Raw genomic sequence first — 23,044 nt, forward strand, 5'->3', positions numbered from 1 at the left:
CATGTGGCTAAAAAAGTTGTAGAAGCCTTTATTTTGTATTTAAGCTTTAGGATGGACTTTGACCAACTAATCTGCTTTTCTTTGTTTTTTTTTTTTTTTTGTTACTGATTCTTGATCGGTTGGGTACCTCAAGGCTCAAATTAATTTGTCAAGTTTATTGCAGAATTTGTTATTTTAATTATTTGACAACTTGAAAACAGCATTGCCTTCCTGACAAAATTGACAATTAAAAAAGCTTCCCTTGTTTCTAAACTAGTCCATAGAAGTCTTTTTATCCTCCAAGACAAAAAGGTGCCAAAGGAAACAATTACTTTATTTACGTATGAAAATTTTGATCCATCTGAATTAGGATTATTTTATGACATGCTATAAAAAAGATTCGCACGTTTTACAATTTTACAAGATTGAAAACTACTTGTGTTTTTTTTGGAGAAAATGTTGCCTGTCAGACATCCCCATGATTGAGCTAGGACATTTTATTTCTTGTGAAGAGGGCTCTCAAAGCTACATAACCGGACCATGTTTTTCAACAGATATATATATATATATATATATATATATATATATTACAGTTTTGTCTACAATAATCTTTTAAAAATATCTCCAAATTTTGAATATACACACTCTAATATACCCAAAAAATCCACAAATTTTTTCTTTATTCCTTTCTTCTTCTTTTTCTTCCTCCTCTCTCAGCATCGACACCCCCTCCCTCATTTCTCTTTTTTGGCTCCTCTCCTTTTCCTTTCCCCTCTCCTCCTCCTCTCCCCACCCCTCCTATTATAGAGAGAAGGGGTGAGAGAAAGAGGAAGTGAGAAGAAAATAGAGAAGGAGATTGGAGGGAGAGGGAGAAGAAAAAAGAGAAGAAGGTGGTGGCGTTAGTTAGCTGGCGGTTGAAAGAGAGGAGGAACGAAGACCAATAGCACTATAGAGAGGAAGGAAAAGAAAGAGAAAAAGAAATTTTTTCTTCAAACTTTGAAATACATGTTTTTCTATCTAGTAAGTTGCAATAAAATTTTACCATCCCACATCGTAGATTGTGGGGTATTTACCCTGAGCTTAAGTTTTATGGGTGCACCGTCCTGTCACCAATTGGCTGGATGTGTGTGCTACGTGGGTCTCGCTTAGGTTACCTTTGGGTCGGTTTGCTGATGCCTGCTGCGTGTATGATATTATTTGGGTGTGTGTGTTTCATTCTGATTCCGGAAAAAAAAACTACTCGCCATGGGTGGTGCATGTTGCGCGGGAGGGGGTTGGGTCACCATCCCACATCGGTAGATTGTGGGGTATTTACCCTGAGCTTAAGTTCCATGGGTGCACCGTCCTGTCACCAATTGGCTGGATGTGTGTGCTACGTGGATCCCGCTTAGGTTACCTTTGGGTCGGTTTGCTGATGCCTGCTGCGTGTCTGATATTATTTGGGTGTGTGTGTTTCATTCCGATTCCGGAAAAAACAAAAAGTTGCAATAAAATTTTATCTAAATACCCAAGAAAAAAACCTCACCAGTCAAACTAACCTTTTACTATTTGACTTTTGACCAAAAAAAAAAACAAAACGACCTTTTACTATTTGAGGTTCACCTCACCGGTGCCTCCAGCCTTGGAGCCCGACTTTCATCAAGTCAACCTACGCTCGAGTTGACCTGCGTCAAGATAGTTACGTGCCAGTTAAAAAAGTTACCAACAGTACCAGCACTTTTCTTTACCTTTTCCATATCCTCATACCAAGGACTCTTTTTTCTCACTTTCAGCAAAAGTGTCTGGCAGCCAAATCGCTCCTTTCCTTTCTCTTCCTTTTTGTATTTTAATATTCATTAACCCTTTTTTTCACTGCCGCCGCTTAAAAGAATCAGCCCGTGAAACCAGTAAACTTTTAACCTTTTAAGGGGCACTGCGAGAACAGAAAAATGCCGACAAACGTACGCTAAAATAACTATTTAACTGACTGGAATATAATACCAGTACGTACTACTTTGATAAGGTCTATAAGAAATTCACAATTACAACTGTAAAGTGTATGAATCCCATAACAACCAGATTCCTTCGCGTAAGGGGAATTTATATCACCCGCATGCCAATACCCAGTTTTAGTAGTTATTATTAATATTTTAATGCACGACCCAATTCTCTTTCATTTTTGAGTTTGGATTTGCTTAAGGTTTAGGTTATAGGCTAGCTTGCCTTGTACTTATTCGTGTTCTTAGATCAAGTATCTCAGTCCAACTAGCCAGTGACCTTATTAATTAATTGTTATCAAATTATTGATTCTTTATCAGTGAGCTACCCCACTACGATATTTTCATGTTTGTTGATGCTTTTGTAAGTTTAAATTTTGCACCCCATTAATAACATTAACCCATGATTGTTATGAAGGGGAAAAATAAATAAGTCGTTAAATTATATGTATATACATGTAACGTAATTTGAAAATTATCTGAGGCTAAAGTTATAAGCAAATTAAGTTACTTCCAAGTTATACTCGTGTAGCTATATCAAATGCTTGACAATACTCGGACTTTGATCGAAGTTGAGTTCGAGCTTGAGAGGCATTAGAGTTTAGGCTGATATTTTTAACAACTTTAAAGATTGGTTGATCTCACTTAAAACTCAATTACCATAATTCATATGAAAAATCTATAATGTCCTTAGAGAAAAGAAAATTCTCAATATCAATTAAGTTTGATAGAGCTCAACCACAAGTTAAATTGAATTTCAGTGATGATAGAATATATGCTCATTAAGCTCGAGTTTGTTAGTAACTCAATGGATTTTGAAACTCAAGCAATCCAATTATCATTGAAGTTCAACTTGGATAGAGCATCAATTCAAAATCAATTCAGCTTGTTAATATGCCATTTTATCGGTGCAAACGAAAAAAAAAATGAGTAGAAATCAACAAATTGGAGTAATTCTCTAAATTGTATAGTCCATGCAATTTGGACGATAAAATTGACAAAATCCGGAAACAAAAAGAGGTCAATTTCATTGGGAAAAATCAAAAAAGAAAAGGTCAAATTCTACCAACTCGGTTACCCACAACTGACAACTCATGCATGGCTGTTACGTTAAATGCGTAACCGTCAGTAAGGCTAAAGGGCTGACGAGGATGAACCATGAAGAGAAGGCAGAAGGAACCTGGAAACTTTACATGGTCTATCTGTCTTGTGTCCTTGAGAAAAGCATCGCTATCATTATAGTATAATTTATTGCAACAGAGTAAGGATCCCAAACCCCACTTCTTAACTACACCCTTCAGGCTTCAAAGACTCTGACCTCCTTTGGGCTCGTCTCCAAATTCTGGCACCCATTTCCTTCTTACTTCCTAGATTGAGCGCGTGCCTCCATGCCTTCATATTTTCTCTAGTTTTTTTTTTTTTTTTACTTGTCATGATGGAGTGTAATTATGTAAACACTCATCCTAACCGTTTTATTTGGATTGGTTTTTTTTTAAAAAAATTTTATGAATATATTTTGTAGTCACTCTTTTTTTTTAACTTATATCACATTTTAAAAAATATTGCATTCATAATTTCTCTAAAAATTCTTCAAAAATGTAATCCAAACAATCTATTATTTTCTCTAATATTGAAGTGTGTTCCATTGCTTTAGTGTGAATTTTATGGTCATTTATTCTTTATATTGAAATTTGACCTTATTACTACTTAAGATTATGCTTGAGAGGTCCTAAAATATTTAGTTTTCACACTAGAGTATTTCAACTGATAAAATAAGAAAAGCCAACATAATGATTTGGAAATTTCAATATTATAAAAGTCAAATGATATGTTAAGTGTGTGCTCAAATACTAAGGATGTATTTTATAAGACTGAAGTTTGAAAACTGAAATTTAAAATTTGAAATCTGAAGTATGAGTTAATTGAGTTATTGAATTGTTAAATATTAAAACTAATACATTTGAGTGCATATCACATTTAGTGATAAGTGAATAATTTATCATTTAATTTTGAGAGTAAGTTTTGACTAGAAAATTCAATGTCATTTAATTAATTCAAATTTTAATTTTTGTTATCAAACGATTTGAATATATTAAGATCTGAATCCATTAAATTTAAGTGTTGAATTGAGTTATCAATCAGAGGCTAAATTAGACAACTCACTTTTTATGGAGTTGAAGTGTTATTTTCTTGCCATAATACTTATCTCACTAGTGTGAATACTCGTATTATGCACGGTGCTGATATTATTGAAAAAATAAAAATAAAAGGGTGAATTAAAAAAGATTAAAAAATTGTACCAACACAATTAAAATATAATATCTGTCTAACAATAGTTTGAAATATGATAGAATGTGTATATTATTCAAAAATTATCTTTTTCGGAAGATAAATTATGAAAAATAATAGAAATTTATATTAGAAAATGAATGATATATGAATAAAAATGCATGTAATTAAATGTTGTTAAAATGAAATACTTATAAATATTATGCATTCGATTTGATAATTTTTGCATGAAGGTGCGAACACTCTTCACACTAATCAACTTTAGTACGAAAATCAAAATTGGTAATTGAATTAATTCTGTTGAATTTTGTGGAATGCATACTACAAATGAAAATGTACGATCTTTGTATGAATTGATTCGTTGGTTGAACAACCTATCACCATTGTCCTGAAAATTAAGTACGTGCGAAATTTCAAATTAGTGTTTTTTTTTCCATAGTTTATAAATAGCGTTATAAAAAATAAACATATATCAAGAAATTTTATCTTCCTTTGTAATTCTCTGAGATAACAAGCATCACAACCAAATACGAATTGTGCATGCCTGTCCTGTAGATTAAGATGCATGTTACTACTGGAATCTTTGATTTGTATGTTAACATTATACCTGTTTGACAAATAAAATATTATATACAATACAGAAAAATTTGTTAAAATTAAAGGTACATGAAATTAATTGTCTAACAACAGTGTCTACCACGTCATTACAATGCATGCATACTATTTTTGAAAAATGACCTTCACTAGTTGTCCACAATTTTTGCATAATTCATAGAACATATTTTTTATGTTAATGCTTTGAATGTAAGTAAGTATTCAAAAATATTTAATCTAGTAAGAATGAAAGAAGGTATAGGTTATGATTATAAATTTAAAAAATTTGTGCAGTAATTAAATTAAATAGAGTAAGTTTACCGTATGTATGATTGTATATTCGGATATCCATACTCTCTTTGAATTTGCTATCAACAATGCTTGTGATGTTGTAAAATTGCTTGACCTCAACCACATAACTAACTTTCGAGCACATGTGTCATTTTCAAATCTACAATTTTTTGAAATACATGTTGATAAGAGTATGAAACAACATTAAAAGTTTGATATAGTGTTACTGATGGAACTCACCAATTGCGCAGGTATCGAGCAAAACCTAAATTGTGATTGATGTACAATTTGCTAACTCCAATTGTACAAAGTGATGATTCTGCATAGTATGATTATATTCGTTAAAAAACTATTCAGATTATAAAGAGTATAAGTAAAAGCATTTGATTTACCTCTGAAATTTCGTACGCAAATACCACATGCTAATAAATATTATTTTTGTAGCAGATTGATATTATAAGATTTGTAGTATATTCAATAACTTGATACTCAAATCACCGATGAGACAAATTTTGCTTAAATAAACTTTACAGTGTCCTAACTTCTTGCAAAAAAAAAAATGCTAAATAGTTCTAATTGGCATCGCAAGTTACTGCAACGTGCCAGTGGCATCTAGACCTATTTTTTTTTTGAATCAAAATTTAGTCGTAATTGGTTCTACTGTTTCTTGATCATGTTGTATGCTTTCGAATTAAAATTATATTAAAATAGTATGTCAATGAGTATTTGTCTTTAATTAAGGAGTAAAAAAGATTTAAAATATAAATAACAAACTATACACGGTTTATAAAGTAGACTATAGGAAAGTTTTAAATTTTAAATTTGACTGGTGATAGGGTTGGTTATAACCCACTACTTTTTATGTATTAAAATAAATATAAAAATATATAACCTACTACTTGTTCCGTTCTTGGGATTTTTTTTAGGGTTAAATATGGTAAACCCCTTAACTTTACATTTAGCTGCACCTTACCCCTCAACTTTACATTTAATTGCACATTTGTGATTTTTTTGTAATGTAATTGTAATTTACAAAACTCATTTGTAGGGGTGGTTATAGGGTTAGTATGGTGACAAATATTTTTCTTAATTATAAAAATGTAACATTGTAGTAAAATAGCATACGAATGAGTATTTGTCTTTGATTAAGGAGTAAAAATGATTTAATGTATAAATAACAAACTATAAACGCTTTATGAAGTAGATAGTGGAGATGTTTTAAATTTTAAATTTGATTGGTGATAGAGTTGGTTATAACCCACTACTTTTTATGTATTAAAATAAATACAAAAATCTAGAAAAAAGAATGAGAAGTTTGAAAACCATTGAGAGGATTTATGCTAAAAACCCCTTCTGCAATACATATAGATATATAGATTTTTTTTTGCTCAACTTTTTACGTTGAAAAATATGCCATCTAGTTACAAAAAGGTTGCGCTTATTTCAACAATTTCCAAGTATCTCCAATAACAAATTTTTCATCTTGTAAGCAGCTGGAAAGTTTCCTTAACATATGGAATCTCTTGATTTATCTTCAATAGAAAGATAAATGAAAATAAATGAATTTAAAATCCATCTTTTTCTTTTAAATCTCCATATCTAGTAGAACTAAAATTTTTGAAACTATTTGACTTATATCATTTTTTAATGTTGTCATTACATTATATACAAAAAAAAAAAGTGTTGCAAGATAAGAATATTATCCTCACAATTACGTTTGAATAGCATTAAATCTTCCAAATAAAGATTTCCTAGATGAAAATATTATCCACACTATTATGTTTGCATAACATTAGATTTTCCAAATAAATATTTCCTGCATAATTCGCTCACGTGATGCACAAGATTTGAATTTGAAAATTGTTGTTGCTATCCCTTATTTGGCTAATACAATGTAGTAAAAAAAAAAAAAAACTTCTCAATTATCCCTAATCCAATTTCACCATTTATTTCACGCACTCTAGCTGCGTCTGCCCTTGACAGTTGACACCTCCGCCTTCCAATATTTCTCCGATTTCGTATATTCATATGCTCGTCGTTTTCCTCTTAACCATTTCCTCCTGCCACCCCTCACACAAGCACACCCCTTCCCGCCTCCATTCTCTTCTCAACCCTAATATCCCCTCCAAAAACCTTCAGACATCAGCCATGAAAGTACCTGAAAATGAAGTACAAGCTCTAACAAATTCCATAACTCAGCTCCTCAGTTCTCTTTCCAGCTCAGTCCCACAAGCCCAATGCTTCAAAAGTAAATGGTCTATCATTTCTTCGAAACTCTCCACTCTTGAATCCCTTGTTTCCGACCTTTGTAACTCATGCTCGGCTACCACAGCCAGCGCCACCGGTTCTCTCGCCGTAGACCTTCTTCAGAGTCTTGTCACTACACTCACTGACGCGCTCTCGTTGTGCATGCTCTGCCACGCGTCGACCCCGCCTCACGGGAAGCTCAAGACTCAAAACGACGTCGACTCGATCACGGCTAAGCTCGACAACCACACCAGAGACCTCGACGTTCTCATCAAAAGCGGCGTTCTCCTCCACCCCCAGAACGCCGTCGTTGCAGCAGCGCCAGCAGCAACGACTCCGACTAGAGAATCCGTCCGGGCCGAGTTCCGCAACCTCATAACTCGTCTTCAGATTGGCTCCACCGAGTCGAAGAATTCGGTTCTTGACTCGGTGCTGAATCTTCTACAAGAGGATGACAAGAACGTTCTCATCGCGGTGGCGCAGGGGATTGTTCCGGTGCTCGTCAGAACACTGGATTCCAACACCCATCATCTGGAAATGAAGGAGAAAATCGTGGCGGGGATCGCTAAAATCTCAACCGTTGATTCCATTAAGCATGTTCTGATCGCGGAAGGTCTCGGCTTGCTGAATAATCTCCTCCGGGTTCTGGAATCTGGCAGCGTTTTCGCCAAGGAAAAGTCCTGTATAGTCCTCCAAGTACTGAGCAATTCCAAGGAAAATGCGAGGGCAATTGGGTCAAGAGGAGGGGTTTCGTCTTTATTAGAGATTTGTAACGATGGTACCCCAAATTCACAAGCCATGGCTGCTGGAGTTTTACGTATTTTATCCGTTTATCGGGAAATTAAGGAGAATTTTATCGAGGAAAACGCTGTAATGATCTTACTGGGGCTGTGGAATTCAGGCACTATATTGGCACAGGAAAATGCTATAGGTTGTTTGAATAATTTGGTTGTTAAGGATGATAATCTTAAATTGTTGATTGCTCGAGAAGGCGTGATCGAGAGCTTGAAAAACTATTGGGATTCTGTTAATTCAGTTCAGAATCTCGAGGTTGCAATTGTTATGATTCAGATTTTGGCTTCTTGTCCATTGATAGTGGAAAATCTTGTGGCTGATGGGTTCCTGAATCGAGTTGCTGGGGTGTTGAGCTGCGGAGTATTGGGGTGTCGTATTGCTGCAGCTAAAGCTGTTTACGAATTGAGTTACAACACGAAAACCCGGAAAGAACTGGGCGAAATTGGATGCATTTCTGCGTTGGTGAGGATGATGGATGGAAAAGCAGTTGAGGAAAAGGAAGTAGCCGCGAAGGCATTGTCCAGGTTGATGGCATTCCCGGGGAACAGGAGGATTTTCAAGAAGGAAGAAAAGGGGATTGTTAGTGCAGTTCAACTTTTGGATCCCTTGGTCCAGAATTTGGATAAGAAGTACCCTGTTTTGATACTCATCTCCCTGGTTCATTCCAAGAAATGCCGTAAACAAATGGTGGGTTCTGGGGCTTGTTCGCATTTGCAGAAACTGGTGGAGATGGAGAACGTCGATGGCGCTAAGAAGCTGTTGGAAAGCTTAGGTCGCGGGAAGCTATGGGGAGTCTTTGGCATTCATTGATTGATGATTCAGAAGTGAAAAAACTGATTCTGGTGGATGCTGCTTAATCTGTATGTAGTGCTATACTTTGTCATTGTTCTTGTTTCTTGTAATTTCTTCTTTTTGTTTTTGTTTATAAAATTTGTGTTTAGGATTTGAAGCAGAGGAAGTAAATGTGGTTAGTCCTAGTGATGAAGATTTGGGTACAGGGATGAGTAAAGAGTAAAATCTTTGGTTGGGTGACCTAACTTGAATTAGGAGTTCATAGATTTGTGTTTTTCTACCAAAACCCAATAAGTTTATACTAGCAGTAGTACTATTGAATAAAGATGGTTATGCCTACTCAATGAAATATGTCTATGCTTTCAATTTGGGGTTCATCTGTTCCCCAATCTTTCTGCGTCAGTGTTTGAAGTTAAAAGGTTGTTGTTTTTCAAGTCAGAGATCAGAGCACTTCTATTGTTAGTTATAATTTGTTTCATGTTACTTGTGGATGAGTTGTTTGCTAAACTAAGTAAAGATGCATTCTAAAGCTACTTTTTTTTTTCTTAATGTAAAAGTACTATTTGCTTTATTAAAATTAACTTTGAGGAGCTTTATTTAATACTACAAGTAACTTTAAAGGGTTAAAGAAACAAGAATCTTTTTTTTTTTTTTTTTTTGGGTGGTTGATCAATGGAAATGGAGATAGATATGAAACTAAAACAAATACCAAGATTTATCCTTGTTTGAGACATAAATTTTCATATTAACATTTTTGTGTATCATGACGGTTTGCAGCTCTTTATGCAAGGTCCATAATGACTTAAATCACTTCATATGCTACATTATCAATAGCCACCCTGCATCAAAATAGTACATGTTATCTATGCTGTTGTTATCAATCAGGCAACCCCAATTGATGACCCTTTTTTTTTTGGGGTAGAAAATTGTTCTTGAGTGGAAATTTGTATGTGTGAATGCTAGATGTGACCCTTTACAATAATTCTCCGTTTAAGTTTGACAATTGATGATCAACACGGAAATCCAAATTCCTAAGCCCCCCCCCCCCCCCCCCCCCCCCACACACACACACAACCACAAAAACAAGTACATGCTATGATGCTAAGACCTCCAAGGTCTTATTGCTTATGTGTGATACTTTTTGGGAATCAACACGTCTAATAAATTGACAGATTCAATTGTTCTGTCTTTGATAGTAGTACTACTTTAATGTTAAGCTCCACTTGAGAACGGATGATCAAAATTAAAACAAAAACAGGCCATCAGTCTAGTTCGATTCTTCTATCAGAATTCAGAAGCCAAGCCTTCGACTTCCGACTCCGACCAATCTAGTCTGTCCGGTCTGAATTGGCATAACAACATTTGCATATAATGGAAAGAAATTCTTGGGAGGCAGATGTAACGGGCTGGTAGGTCTTCTCCCATGTGCATTTGTTCTGTTCGTTTGTCAACACCCTCACAACTGCACCGTCCCCTGCTGGTTGTTACCTAAACAATCATACAACTTCGAGATTGTGTTGTAAATCTTCCTACTGATCTTATTTTAGAGGAGCTAAATCTTTACTCCCTACCCTACCTTGAGCTCTCATGAAGGGAAGAAAAAGTAGTGTTAATAAAAATACTTAAAAATTCCATTTCACAATTCCTTGTTTCAGTGGATAATGGATATAACTGATGAACTCAGTAGGAGCTTTTGCACAGTCCATAACCAATCTTTATCGCAAAAGTATCCTCATTTCAATATTTTAGGCTTCACACGACTGATTTTCACCTGTGGTCATGATTATGGCATGGAAGATAAAGTGTTGGGGCATCGCTTGTGACAAAACACTTTTATTTCTGGATTAGAATTGTAATTCTGATGAGCACTGTGAGGTTAACGCGGTTGGGTGTGTTTAGATAGGAATTATTTGCCAAAAAAAGCACTTGCTTGCATCACAAATATATTTTTTAACATATATTTTTATCTTACATACATCAAATCGTAAAACATGTTATAATAATTATTTCAAATAATATTTTAAATAATCTCCTGTCTAAACACACCAATTTGTTCCCTCCGAAGTTTCTAAGGCACCATTTGGATTAAAGGAAAGGAAAAGAGAGAATTCTAGTGGAAAAGAAAGAAGAGGAGAGTAGAGGAGATTTGGATTCATTCATTTTGTTTGGACTACTGAAGGAAAGGAAAGGAAACTACCATGTGTTAGTTACGTTTTTATCCATAATTTAATTTATAAATACATAATCACTTTTTAATGAAAATTTAAGATTTTCATTAATTTTAGTGTCCTTTCCCTCTGTTTCCGCCCATTTTTGGACGGAAAAAATGGTGACAAAAAAAAAAAAACACTAACCTCATCCCTCTCTTGCTCTCCCAATCCTTTCCTTTCCCTCCTCAAAAACCAATCCAAACATTAAAAAATTTATCCCCCCATTTCCTTTTCTTTCCTTCCCCTCCCATTCCCTCAAAGCAAATAGTGTTTAAGATAAAAAAAAAATACTGTCCTATACTTTTGTTATTTTACGCAGGGAAAAACAAAAAATTTAAGAGGTCGTTCCCCATAGTTTTCTAAACAGTTGCACGGTCGTGGTCTTCGCCATTCATGAGTTTTGACCTGTAATCCAGAATGAGCAAATTTGGGATCTCTTATTGTGAGGAGTTGACCATGACTTTAATTGTCCTACCACCACATTCATTAATTACAAGAAGAAACTAAACAGTTGAGATTCTTCTTTCTTGAGCTTAAACTGAGCATCGCATCTTTTAGCCCATGTTCCATTTTATGCTATGTTTGATGTTTATTGGGCCATGCTGCGTCTCTTTTATCTTGAAGCCTAGCAGTCTCTGGCTCTGCAAGTTTTATCTTATTGTTGGACATCTTAATTAATTTGGTTAAGCCATATGGGCTTTTTAGATCATTATTGCCTCTTGCTTCTAAAATGCCAAACAAAACAAGTGGTATGAACTGCCATTGAGGCCATTAAAGCTAATCTTTTACTCTCATATCATTAAAACTAGTGCTCAATCGATTTCCGATTCTATTCCATTTTGTCAAGTATCTACTTTAATTGGTTAAATTAGAACAAGTATACAAAATATTCAGACTCAGTGTGCACAAAAAAAAAAAAAAAAAATACAACTTCGACTCTATACAAGCCCAATTCGTAAATGATTACAATTAGTATTTGTTTGATGTGTTTGTACATATTTTTTTATGTGTGACCACAATATATATCTTTGTACCAAATATATGCGGAAGTTTTTAGCCATGCATACTAAGGTTGTATTTGCATTTTTCTGGATTTTTTATAGAAAAATTATTATAGTAATTTGATATATGTGAGGTAAAAAGGTGATAGGGAAATGTGTTCACGGAAAACGTAGCAATTTTTCAACGAAAAATGACTGTCCAAACACAATATCGTGCAATGATACATTAAATACTGTAATAAATACAGTAAGTGTATAAAATTGCACGGAATCACACAGCCGCACTCCCCCCCCCGGTGTCGATACTTGTGAGTTCTAAGCCTATTTGAGTTTTGGTTCAGCTTCACTGAGTGTATTAGTACCATGAACTTATGTAGGTATGTGTTGGTGTTTGACTTACAATCTTGAGTGAGAATTATTATATTAATTAAAATTTAGCAAATTAAGTGATAAAAACTTATTACTCAAAAATATTTTATGCAAAAATAAATTAATCTAATATATTCAGATATTAGAGAATTTTATTATGAGAACTATTTAAATAAGATGAAGCTCTTTAAACATTAATTTTAATTACTTGATGGGCGAAGGGGGAAGGGGAGGGGAGGGGGGTGGTTGATTGCACCCTTCTTAACAACTAGTTCGGCCTTACTCAATTAGCGTTTCCAATTGGGCCAATTTTACCAGGATGATTGAATTGAGTATCTCCGTCTGTAGTTTTGGGAGGCCACAGGCCCAACGTGAAGGCCTATTTTGTTTATCAAGGAAATTTCAATATTTTTTGAGTTTCAACTTAATTGATAAGAACATTAATCAGGTGAAAAGTATTTGTCCAAAAAATTCTATTTTTCAATTGAATTCATGCATCTTGCACCACCTCTAGAAAATGGACATAAGTGCTCAAAATCAAAAGGTAGTTTAATTATGATATTTTACATGAAAATCCTCGCTTACATCTAAACTACATAAAGCCTCAAGGCTGATTTCACCCTTTTTTGTCTTTTACCAAACTCCATGCAACCACTTTGCCTGCTGTTGCTTTTTTCCTCATTTTTGTTTGAGCAAATTATCCGGTTAGCCACTAAACTTTTGCAATCCTCGAGTTTTGGTCACTCAACTATTAAAAGTCTGGCCGCTAAAATGTATAAAGTTAAAACTCGAGGTCATTCTGTTAGATTTAGTCGTTAAGTTCGTCAATCTATCTGTCCGCGTGATTTTCAAGACAAAATAAAGGGTCAATTTAGGAAGTTCAACATGCATTTTTTGGATGGCAGAAAGGGGCAACAACCAGTTCCCAAAAACTCCCAACCTCCCTGCCCCAAATTACACTGCCTCAATCGAAGGAATCTCCCCATGACTCAAAGACTCAGCAAGTGGATGGCAGAGATTCAAGAGAAGGAGAAGGAAAAAATAAAAAGGCTAGAGAAGACGAGAAGGCTTTCATATCATATGCAAAGGGTGGTGGTGCTGAAATTTGGAGAGGAGATGAGAGGGAGGTAACCAGAATGAAAGGCAGACTCGAGGGAGGAGATCCCAACCTCCCTGCCCCAAATTACACTGCCTCAATCGAAGGAATCTCCCTATGGCTAAAAGACTCAGCAAGTGGGTGGCAGAGATTCAAGAGAAGGAGAAGGAAAAAATAAAAAGGCCAAAGAAGACGAGAAGGCTTTCATATCATATGCAACGGGTGGTGGTGTTGAAATTTGGAGAGGAGATGAGAGGGAGGTAACCAAAATGAAAGGCAGACTCGAGGGAGGAGATGACTATGGATAGTCGAAGTTAAGCATAGGTCCTTCGGTTGCTTTGATCAGATATTACTGATCTGCTATTGAAGCTGTACAGAGTAGTATCAAAAGATAAAAGGGATAATTTCAGAAACCTCAAGAGGTCTACAGGGTTGTTTGTTTGCATTGAAATGAAATCATCGGCAGCAGCGTAATTGCAAAGAGGGGCAACAACCCATTCCCAAGAACTCCCAACTTCCATGCCCCAAATTACACTGGCCTCAATCCAAGGATCTTCACTACTCCCCCAAGGGATTAGCAATTTGGGGTTCATTCCAGAAAACCCCTTATGGGGAAATGGAACTTGCTGGCACGACTCTTGGTGGCGTTGAGCTTGGTCCTATTTCCTCTAATCCAAGCTGGGTTTCTTCCATTTCCTTCTCTCTTGTAGTTTCTCTGGCACTCTGCCTTCTTTAGGTTTATATAATAAGAAAAAGAAAATGCATATTGAACTTCCTAAATTAACCCTTTCTTTTGTCTTGGAAATTGCTCGGACAGACAGATCGGATAAAGTTAACGACTAAATTTAATAGAATGACCTTGAGTCTTAACTTTATATATTTTAGTGGCTAAAACCAAACTGTTAATAGTTGAGTGACCAAAACTTAACGATTGCAAAAGTTTAGTGGCCAACTAGATAATTTGCTCTTCTTGTTTTTGTTACCTTGTTCCGATTGTGCCCTTTTCTCTTGTTCCTTTGTAATTTTGTTGCCAATTTTGTCCTTTTGTTTGTTCTGTCTTCTGCTGCTGCAATTGCTATCTTTGGCCATTTTCCCTGTGTGTGTTTTTTTGATTTAAAAATGGATTCTTTTTTATGTTTATAATTTTCCCTGCTCTTTTATATTTATTCGCTTATTTATTAACTGTCTCCAAAATACAATTTTCTCTGCTCTTTTATATTTATTAACTTTCTCCAAAATGTATATATTAACAAAAATATTGATTTTCAAAAAAATATTGAAATTGATAAAAATTTTGTGTGCATCTAATATATAGAAATCAATAAAAATTCTATGTGTATCTAATCAATATAAATCAATTATGCTATTTTGTATTAACACAGATCAATGAAAATCATACTTATATCTAATATATACGAATGAACAAAATTTTTGTGTGTATCTAATACATATAAATCAATCATACCGTTTCGTATTAACATATAATAAGTGTTATCATATCAAATAATCATTCTAAACTACATAAAGTGCCGAGTGATTAGCTACAGTTGATTGTCCCGATTTCGATGCAATTCTGCGGATGATTTTGGACTTTTGTGTCTTTTAGCATCACGGGGGGCTAACTGTGGAGTTTATTGTCTGCTATTGCTTGCTGTCCTCATATTGCATTTTGTAATCTTTATTCCAATCATGCCCTTTTGTGCTGGTTTCTTTGTAACTTCGCTGTCAATTTTGTACTTTGTGGTCTTTAACTTGTCATCTCTCTTAATTATTGTTTCTTTGCTTTTGTTTGTTGAAGCTGCCCTACCTTCCATTCCCCAATGCAGAAACGAATTTTTTGGGCTATACAAATCTATAAATATTCTTGCATTCTATTTGTGTGCCTTTATATATATATATATATATATATATATATATATATTCATTTTCTCCAAAATATATATGTCGGCAAGAATAATGATTTTCTAGAATATATATATATCGACAAAAATTTTGTGTGTATCTAATAAATATAAATCAATTGTGCCACTTTGTATTAGCTTCCATTAATGCGACCAATTGTTTTGAAAAATATAGGATAATTTCCCTCTATTTCAAAAATGTTACTTCGATAATATTTGTTAACTACTGAATTATTAACTTAAAGCTTTTGCATTCTAAGATTGAGTAACATAGCATAAATGCGGTCAATACAAAGTGATGATTAATTGTGTGCCTTTTATATATATTCATTTTTTGCATAATATATATATAGTGACAGAAATATTGATTTTCTAAATATATATATATATCGATGAAAATTTTATGTGTATCTAAAAAATATAAATCAATTGTGCCACTTTGTATTAGCTTGCATTAATATGACTAATTGTTTCTAAAAATATAGGATAATTTCCCTCTATTTCAAAAATGTTACTTTGATAATATTTAAAAAATTTAAAAATTGGAAAATATACCACTGAAAACCAAAATAAAAGAAGACAAACTTTTCTCTAAAACTATAACAAAGATAACCAAACTACCAGAAATTTACGTACAAATACTTAAAACCACACCCTTATATATATAGACAAAAATATACATGATGCAGCTCAAAAAAATATATATCATATTGACAGATGAATCACAAGACAAATATGAACGCCACAAATATAACGAACAAACAAAACTAGAAAAGATAGACATGCTAAAACAATATTAAACAATCATACAAGCTCAAATAAAATATTAAATAGACATATACATATATACACACACACACATATAAATAAATAAATAAAAATATAACAAACAAACAAAACCGTAAAAAATATAAACAAAAAAAAAATTAAACCATTATATCACCTAAAATAAAATACTAAACACACACGTGCATATATATATATATATATATACACACACACACACATACATACATATTACAAAATATATCATATAAATATATCTATATATTAATACAAAATTCACTACAACTTTAAGTAACATAAAATAAGTCACATTAACATCAAACAATAAATATTTAAAAATTCTACTGCAAATTATAGTGATTAAACTCTATAATTTTCATGTACAATCATTTCTATTATACACATCACCTTACTTTCAATAATATCCATTTATCAATAAACTGTTAATATATAAAATCTCTCAGCTCCTAAAATTAATATTATCCTTTACTTATTCAGATTATATTAATTAAAAAATACAACTTCCATCTATTTCAATCAAATTCATTCATAACTAAATCAATATCATCTTTACTTATATAAAAAAAAACCTACTTAATTAATAAACACATCTTTTACCAAGGTACAATATCAAATTATTCCAAATTATTAATTTATCTCATCATACAACACCCAAACTATAACAAAATTTGTCAAAAAAAAAAGATCTAGTATCCATTTATTTTTCAACAAATTTTCCATTCTTTTATATCCTTTCCATAGACTTTTCCACTGCAACAATGCACACTTTCTCATCCTAACTATCCAAATTATGAAAATATCATCATCCTAAAATACATAAACTACCAACACCCAAAGTACAATAAATTATAACACTCTCAATGTGATTCTCCACCTAATTTTCCATCCTATCAACTTTAAAAAAATAACATATATTCCATTAATTTAAATAATATTTACTTATCACTAAATTAAAATAAAAAAACAAAATTTTTTGAAACCAATATTATCCATCAAATCTTTAGATCATATTAATTTTAAAAAACACAATACAAATCACATCAAATTTACTATATCTATTTATAAATAAATCAATCCAATATACCATTCCTCTATCCACTATTCCAACTCCATTATCATACAAAATACTCTAAATCTATATTATTAAATAAATCTTAGATTACCCTAAAACAATCAATAATGGACACCCCACAAAACCCGCGGGTCACCAAGCCTAGTTTGTTTCTGTTCGTCAATAAACAAAAGACAACTAGTATCTTTAGCTCGTCCAAAACACAAGAAATTTTATTTTTCAAGAGGGTTCATGCATCTGCCACCACCTCTAGAGAATGGAATTATCAGTTAGGCGCTTAGAATAAAAAAAAAATAGTTTAATCATGATATATATATTACATCAAAATTCTTGCTTCTCTGTGTACCTATTTGTCAATGCATGCAACGGTTTTTAACACACAATTAAATACATTTTGGTTGCCGTACACGTTTCATTTTATGTCTACATGAAAAATAGGCAAACAAATGATATTTATTGCTTTCGTAAAACTATATTAGTCCACTAAAAATTAGCCAAGGATTATCTCTTAAAAATATTATATGTTCTAAAAAATTTTGGAAGAAATATTAACACCTAGGAATGGTATACGTGTAGGTGCAAATTGGTCAAAAGATCACCAAGACTGAATGAATACAAGTCCTTGTCAAGCATCTATGTCATACCTATGTTAGGTTTATTTTTTTAAGCTTCCTTTGGTTGTTCTTTCATTGCCTTTGCTGTTTGATTTCCCTCTTCTATTCCCTTTCGGTCCAAAGGAGAATTCTGATACATAATTAACTGTTGGCTTTATCACAAGTCATATTAGGTATATGACATGTCGTGTAGGTCATTCTACTCCTCTGTTCCCTTTCACTGAAGCGATTAACGTTCCACACTTTATAAAATACTTCAAATCGCAATAAGAATTTGATGGAGACAAAGCGTACGTTCTAACTCGACTAATTGACATCACAATAAATTCATCCTCCATTTTTTTTTTTTTTTTGGGTTTTTTAACCTGCGAGAATACTTGGTTAATGCATTTTCGAGAACGAATAGATGGCTTCTCTAAGTTGGAATTAATGCTGTATCTTTCCAAATTATGGCATCAAACTAGCTTTCACTTTGAACATTTTTTTGGTAACAACAACCAAAGTTGATGCGTAAATTTTTATGAATTTTTCTACGCTTAAAATAGGGAAACAAACTGAGGAAATGAAAACTGTACAAGCAACAAAATCCTGTTTGAGACTACATATTTGCCTTTGATAATATAGGCAATGTAGGAGGCAAATTGTACAACCCAAACTCTAAAAAGTAGTTTTAACACATCAAAAGCAGTAGTGTTACCCAATTCACATTGGACAAAGAAGCACGGAATTTCTTTTTGTCCCATAAAAGTCACCAAATACCTAATTTTCTGCCATATTAATTTCTTCCATGCTACGTACAAGTAGTTCAGTCTTGGACATTTCTTGATTTTTTGGCAGAGATGATGGTGAGGAGGAGATAGAGAATGACAGCAGCGTAGGAGCAAACCACAGAATAAGCCGTTCTGTTGCAGTAATTTTTGAAATGGTCACAGACTGCAGTCCAACCGATGTGATTATTCCCATATTTCCCTACCCATCCAATAGCAGTTGCTGCTGCACATCCGGCCATCAGTAATGTGCTCATAATCTGTCCAAATCCACCACATTTGCTAATTTTTTTTAAAGTCTTTTAAATAATTAATCTTGGTAAAACCACAGACCTATCAGAATTAAAGAAATACTAACAATTGTTTCAATTGCCAAGAGCCTAACCATCAAGACATCTTTAACATTAGAAAGGCCATTTGTTTGGACTTTGCAGTATGGCACCAAAAGAATATATATATGGTTTTCTATTATGTAACCCTAGTTGTAAGGGTCAGGATAAGCACACAATATATAGATAGATGGTGTGCTCGCTTTAAAACTCAAACATATTATCATTCAACCCTAAATTGAATTGACTTTAGCCTACCAAACTCAAACTTTCGCACCAAATCCACCTCTTGAATAGAAGAGTCCAAAATCAACACCTAAACAATATTAGAGGATACAAATTTGAATTTGATTTGAGCCATGGCTTTTCCTTGCTACATATAAATACAGCAATGCATATACTTCACTAGTTTGGGTGGGCAAATTCCATGGCTAAAAGCATATCACGCAGGCACATAACATACCAAACTTATCTGAGCATATAATCCTAAACCATGAATGCTCCTCATAACATGTACACACTAGGGACAAAGGACTGCTGCATTTTCGCAGCATTATTGATGTGTATCTTCACATTTTACCAACAAGAGGTCAAAGGTATACAGAAAATACAATCGAGTATTATCAAGATTGGTAGCTAACAAGCCTAAAAATTGGTCACTGAAGAACTAAACATAACTTACCAAATCATGCAGAAACATGACGAAGTATGTCCTTGGCTTCAAGAGTAGCACAGAAAACAAGGATAAAACCGAGGATCCACACGCAGCAATGTTTGCATATGCAAAAAACCTGCCCATATTTTGCTACTTAATATTTCAATATAAAGGACTACAGATGATTATTTGCTTCAAATTTTAAAGGGTCTTAGATAGTGTTTTTGCATGTGTATGTGTAGTGTGTGAATCTTACTTACTTGAAAGCTTGAGAGTAGGTGTAACGAGCATCAAATTGCATTCCAAGAACCACAACGGTTTCCTTACTGGTGAGGATCAGCCATGCTGCAGCAAGGGTGGCTCCGATGGTTAAAAGTCTCAAGAAAACTTGGGCCCCAAAGAAACGATTACCAGTTATGTGAGGTGGGCTGTAATTTGCCATTGAAGAACTTTTGGGAACTTCCTCCTGAAGTTGAAGAAACTAACTGGTGAATTTTGAAGCTCTAGATACGGGAGAAGTGAGTCAGGAAGTTACAGTCAAGTGGAACTCATAAGCGAGAAAGAGGGGAAGTGGATTACCACAAATCAGGTTTGGGCTGATTATATTTCGGGGTACTAGTTATTTGGTAGGTTAAGGTTGGATGGTTGAAATGTTTTTTTTTTTTGGTTTTTTTTTTCAGCAGAGGAGGGGTAAATATTTAACTAGCCTTTGGTTAATTAGATTGAGGATTGGAATCTGAGATGTGCACACTAAGTGTTTAAGTTCTTCTTTTTTTTTTTTTTTGCTTTAATATTTAAGTACACATTGAATACTGAAAAAAAAAAAAAATAGTACATGTTGAATTCTTATTCTTTGGTAATATTCTTTTTGTGAATACTGAAATTTAAGTGTTGAATTCTTGTTTGTTCTTTTTATAAGATTACAAGTAACCACACCATGGAATAAAGGCCTCCAAGCACTCCTAAGTTTCAACCTTAAGGTCTCCTTGGCTTTGAATGCTTTATTTGTTGAACTCATGAAGTCATATTTTGGTCGATAAGCTAAATTTTGAGTGCTGGATTAAAAGATTTTATTTTGCATTTATTATTTAGTTTAATACTGATAATTTTTTTATTTTTATATTAGACTAGTTTTTTAAATAGGAAAAATGACACAAAATGTACCTCGCCTTTTCCAATTAAAATTTTGCGTTCCTTAAATTTGATTACAAGAAACAGAACATTTTATTCTTGAATTCCTACAGCATATATATATGACGTTTACTTTCTTTTCTTTTCAGTTAAAACAAAACTATCTACTTAGTTTTTCAAATTAATTATAAAATTCTTCCACTCTTGTATATATTCTTTGCTTTTTTTTTTTTTCTGTTCTGTTAAAACTTTCTCCAGAAGGTAAAAGGACAATGGATAGGCTGTCAGCAATTCTCTGCACCACAAGACTTCACATTTTTGTTCCCATAAGTAGAAGAGAGACAAAAGATACAGAAGCATTTTGCTGGCAAACAAACTGAAAGTACACAACTCCTACAGCATTGATCCTGGACATCAGCAAACATAAATCACACGAAACATATTATCTTCTTCAACTATTACAAGTACTAAGAACTTCAAACTTGAATCCACCTAGAATTCACAGCTGATATGATTGTGAGGAGGAGATACACCATGACACCAAAGTAGGAGAGTGCCACAGATATAGCAACTTTTCTACAGAATTTGCCAAAGTCGTCACAGATTGGCATCCAACCAGTATGGCTATTCCCATGTTGTCCAACGTATCCAATTGCAGTTGCTGCTGCACATCCGGCCATCAGTAGCGTAACCACCATCTGTCAAAAAAAATTCATCAAAATTCGAAAACCGACTCAGAGGTTCAACATGTTCAGTTTCTTTCTTTCTTTCTTTCTTTTTTCTTGGAATTACAACAGTATAGTACTGTAACATGAATGGTCACCAAAATTTTCTATCATGACATACCAAATCATGGAGGAAAAAGTAGAAAAACTTCATTCCAACCAGAGATTTGTAACTAATGACGAGGAGAAGAAGCAAGGATAAAGCCGAGACTGCACACACGATGACATTGGCATACGCGAAGAATCTGCACATTCGCGAAATAATAATTTCAGGCATATATACAAATTCATCTATGAAATCCAAATACAGCAATGCATATAGAAAATATGGTTAGAGATGGTACTAGTGTTTCTTACTTGAATGCTGGAGAGTAGCTATAACGTGCATCAACAACCATCCCAAAAACCGCAACAGTTTGCTTGCTAGTGAGGATAATCCATGCTGCAGCGAGGGTGGCTACGGTGGCCAAAAGCCTCAAGCAAATTTGGGCCATAAAGGAAAGTTTATGGGTTTTAAGAGTTGAGTTATGGATGTGCTTGGCTTCAACGTTTTCCATTTCAGAGTTTTCTTGAACTTAAGCAAGACGAACCAACAATTACTAATATGTTCTTTACCATCAGTTGCAGGATACAATTAATCTATAACTGTAGATCTAGGATATGAATTTGGGATGCCGAATTTTGGGGGGTATTTATAGGCGAACAAAGGTGTGGGATGTGGGGAACTGGATCAGTCTACCAAAACATGGGCACGAATTTAGTGCAACTAGTTCTTACGTGAAAAATGGCGTGTCATTATGATTTGAAGAAGAACTAAAAAAGTTTTGTTGGAGCTATTTCTAGAGGTGTTTGTCTGTCCCTATATATACTTGGTGTAAATTAAAAGAACAAAATAATGAGCAGTTATTAAAAAAGTTTTATTAGGTAGTGTAATGTGATTTTTTTTTATCGTTAAACAAAAAAAGAAAAAGGGAGTTATTGGCAGTTATTGGAATCTACTAATTAGCTTTTTAGTGTGAGGGTACATAGAGCGCAAATTAAAAGAAAAAAATAATGAGCAGTTAAAAGGTTTTATCAGGTTGTGTAATGTGATTTTTTTTTTTGTTAAACAAAAAAAAAAAAAAAAAGAAAGAGAAGTTATTGGCAGTTATTAGAATCTACTTTTTAGCTTGTCAGTGGAAGGATAAAAAAAAAAAAAGTGACAAAAAAAATTTTACACCGTACCCCTGTCTTCTCCCTTTATATACAGTAAGATAAGATATAAGATAATATATTCATGGGCTTCATTTAAAAGCGCTGAGCATGACCAAATCAATGCTAGACTTTTTTCTTTGTCATTTTCAAATGTTCAGACAAACAAAGATTGCAGGCTTCAAATCCTCTGTACTCAAAGTAACCTCTGTC

General features: G+C 33.7%; 3 protein-coding genes across 3 annotated transcripts; 1 reads left to right on the top strand and 2 right to left on the bottom strand.

The window, feature by feature from the left end:
• The first annotated feature begins 7,107 nt into the window (after positions 1 to 7,107).
• LOC140005230 (uncharacterized) lies at positions 7,108 to 9,354 on the top strand. Its single transcript, XM_072045887.1, has one exon. It carries the CDS (start codon positions 7,158 to 7,160, stop codon positions 8,979 to 8,981), a length of 1,824 nt encoding a protein of 607 aa, XP_071901988.1. The 5' UTR covers positions 7,108 to 7,157; the 3' UTR covers positions 8,982 to 9,354.
• A 9,234-nt stretch (positions 9,355 to 18,588) lies between these two features.
• On the bottom strand, positions 18,589 to 20,518 carry LOC140005231 (CASP-like protein 1F1). Its single transcript, XM_072045888.1, has 3 exons — positions 20,045 to 20,518; positions 19,812 to 19,920; positions 18,589 to 19,060 (listed from the first exon to the last, which is right to left on the bottom strand). The coding sequence occupies exons 1-3, from the start codon at positions 20,224 to 20,226 to the stop codon at positions 18,839 to 18,841; spliced, it is 513 nt and encodes a 170-aa protein (XP_071901989.1). The 5' UTR covers positions 20,227 to 20,518; the 3' UTR covers positions 18,589 to 18,838.
• Positions 20,519 to 21,197: 679 nt separating this feature from the next.
• LOC113738382 (CASP-like protein 1F1) lies at positions 21,198 to 22,468 on the bottom strand. The gene is made up of 3 exons (XM_027265564.2): positions 21,998 to 22,468; positions 21,762 to 21,885; positions 21,198 to 21,613 (listed from the first exon to the last, which is right to left on the bottom strand). Exons 1-3 carry the CDS (start codon positions 22,195 to 22,197, stop codon positions 21,392 to 21,394), a joined length of 546 nt encoding a protein of 181 aa, XP_027121365.1. The 5' UTR covers positions 22,198 to 22,468; the 3' UTR covers positions 21,198 to 21,391.
• Positions 22,469 to 23,044: the final 576 nt, after the last annotated feature.

This window comes from Coffea arabica, chromosome 4c (assembly GCF_036785885.1).
Source record: "Coffea arabica cultivar ET-39 chromosome 4c, Coffea Arabica ET-39 HiFi, whole genome shotgun sequence".
In the NCBI taxonomy this organism is placed as follows: domain Eukaryota; kingdom Viridiplantae; phylum Streptophyta; class Magnoliopsida; order Gentianales; family Rubiaceae; genus Coffea; species Coffea arabica.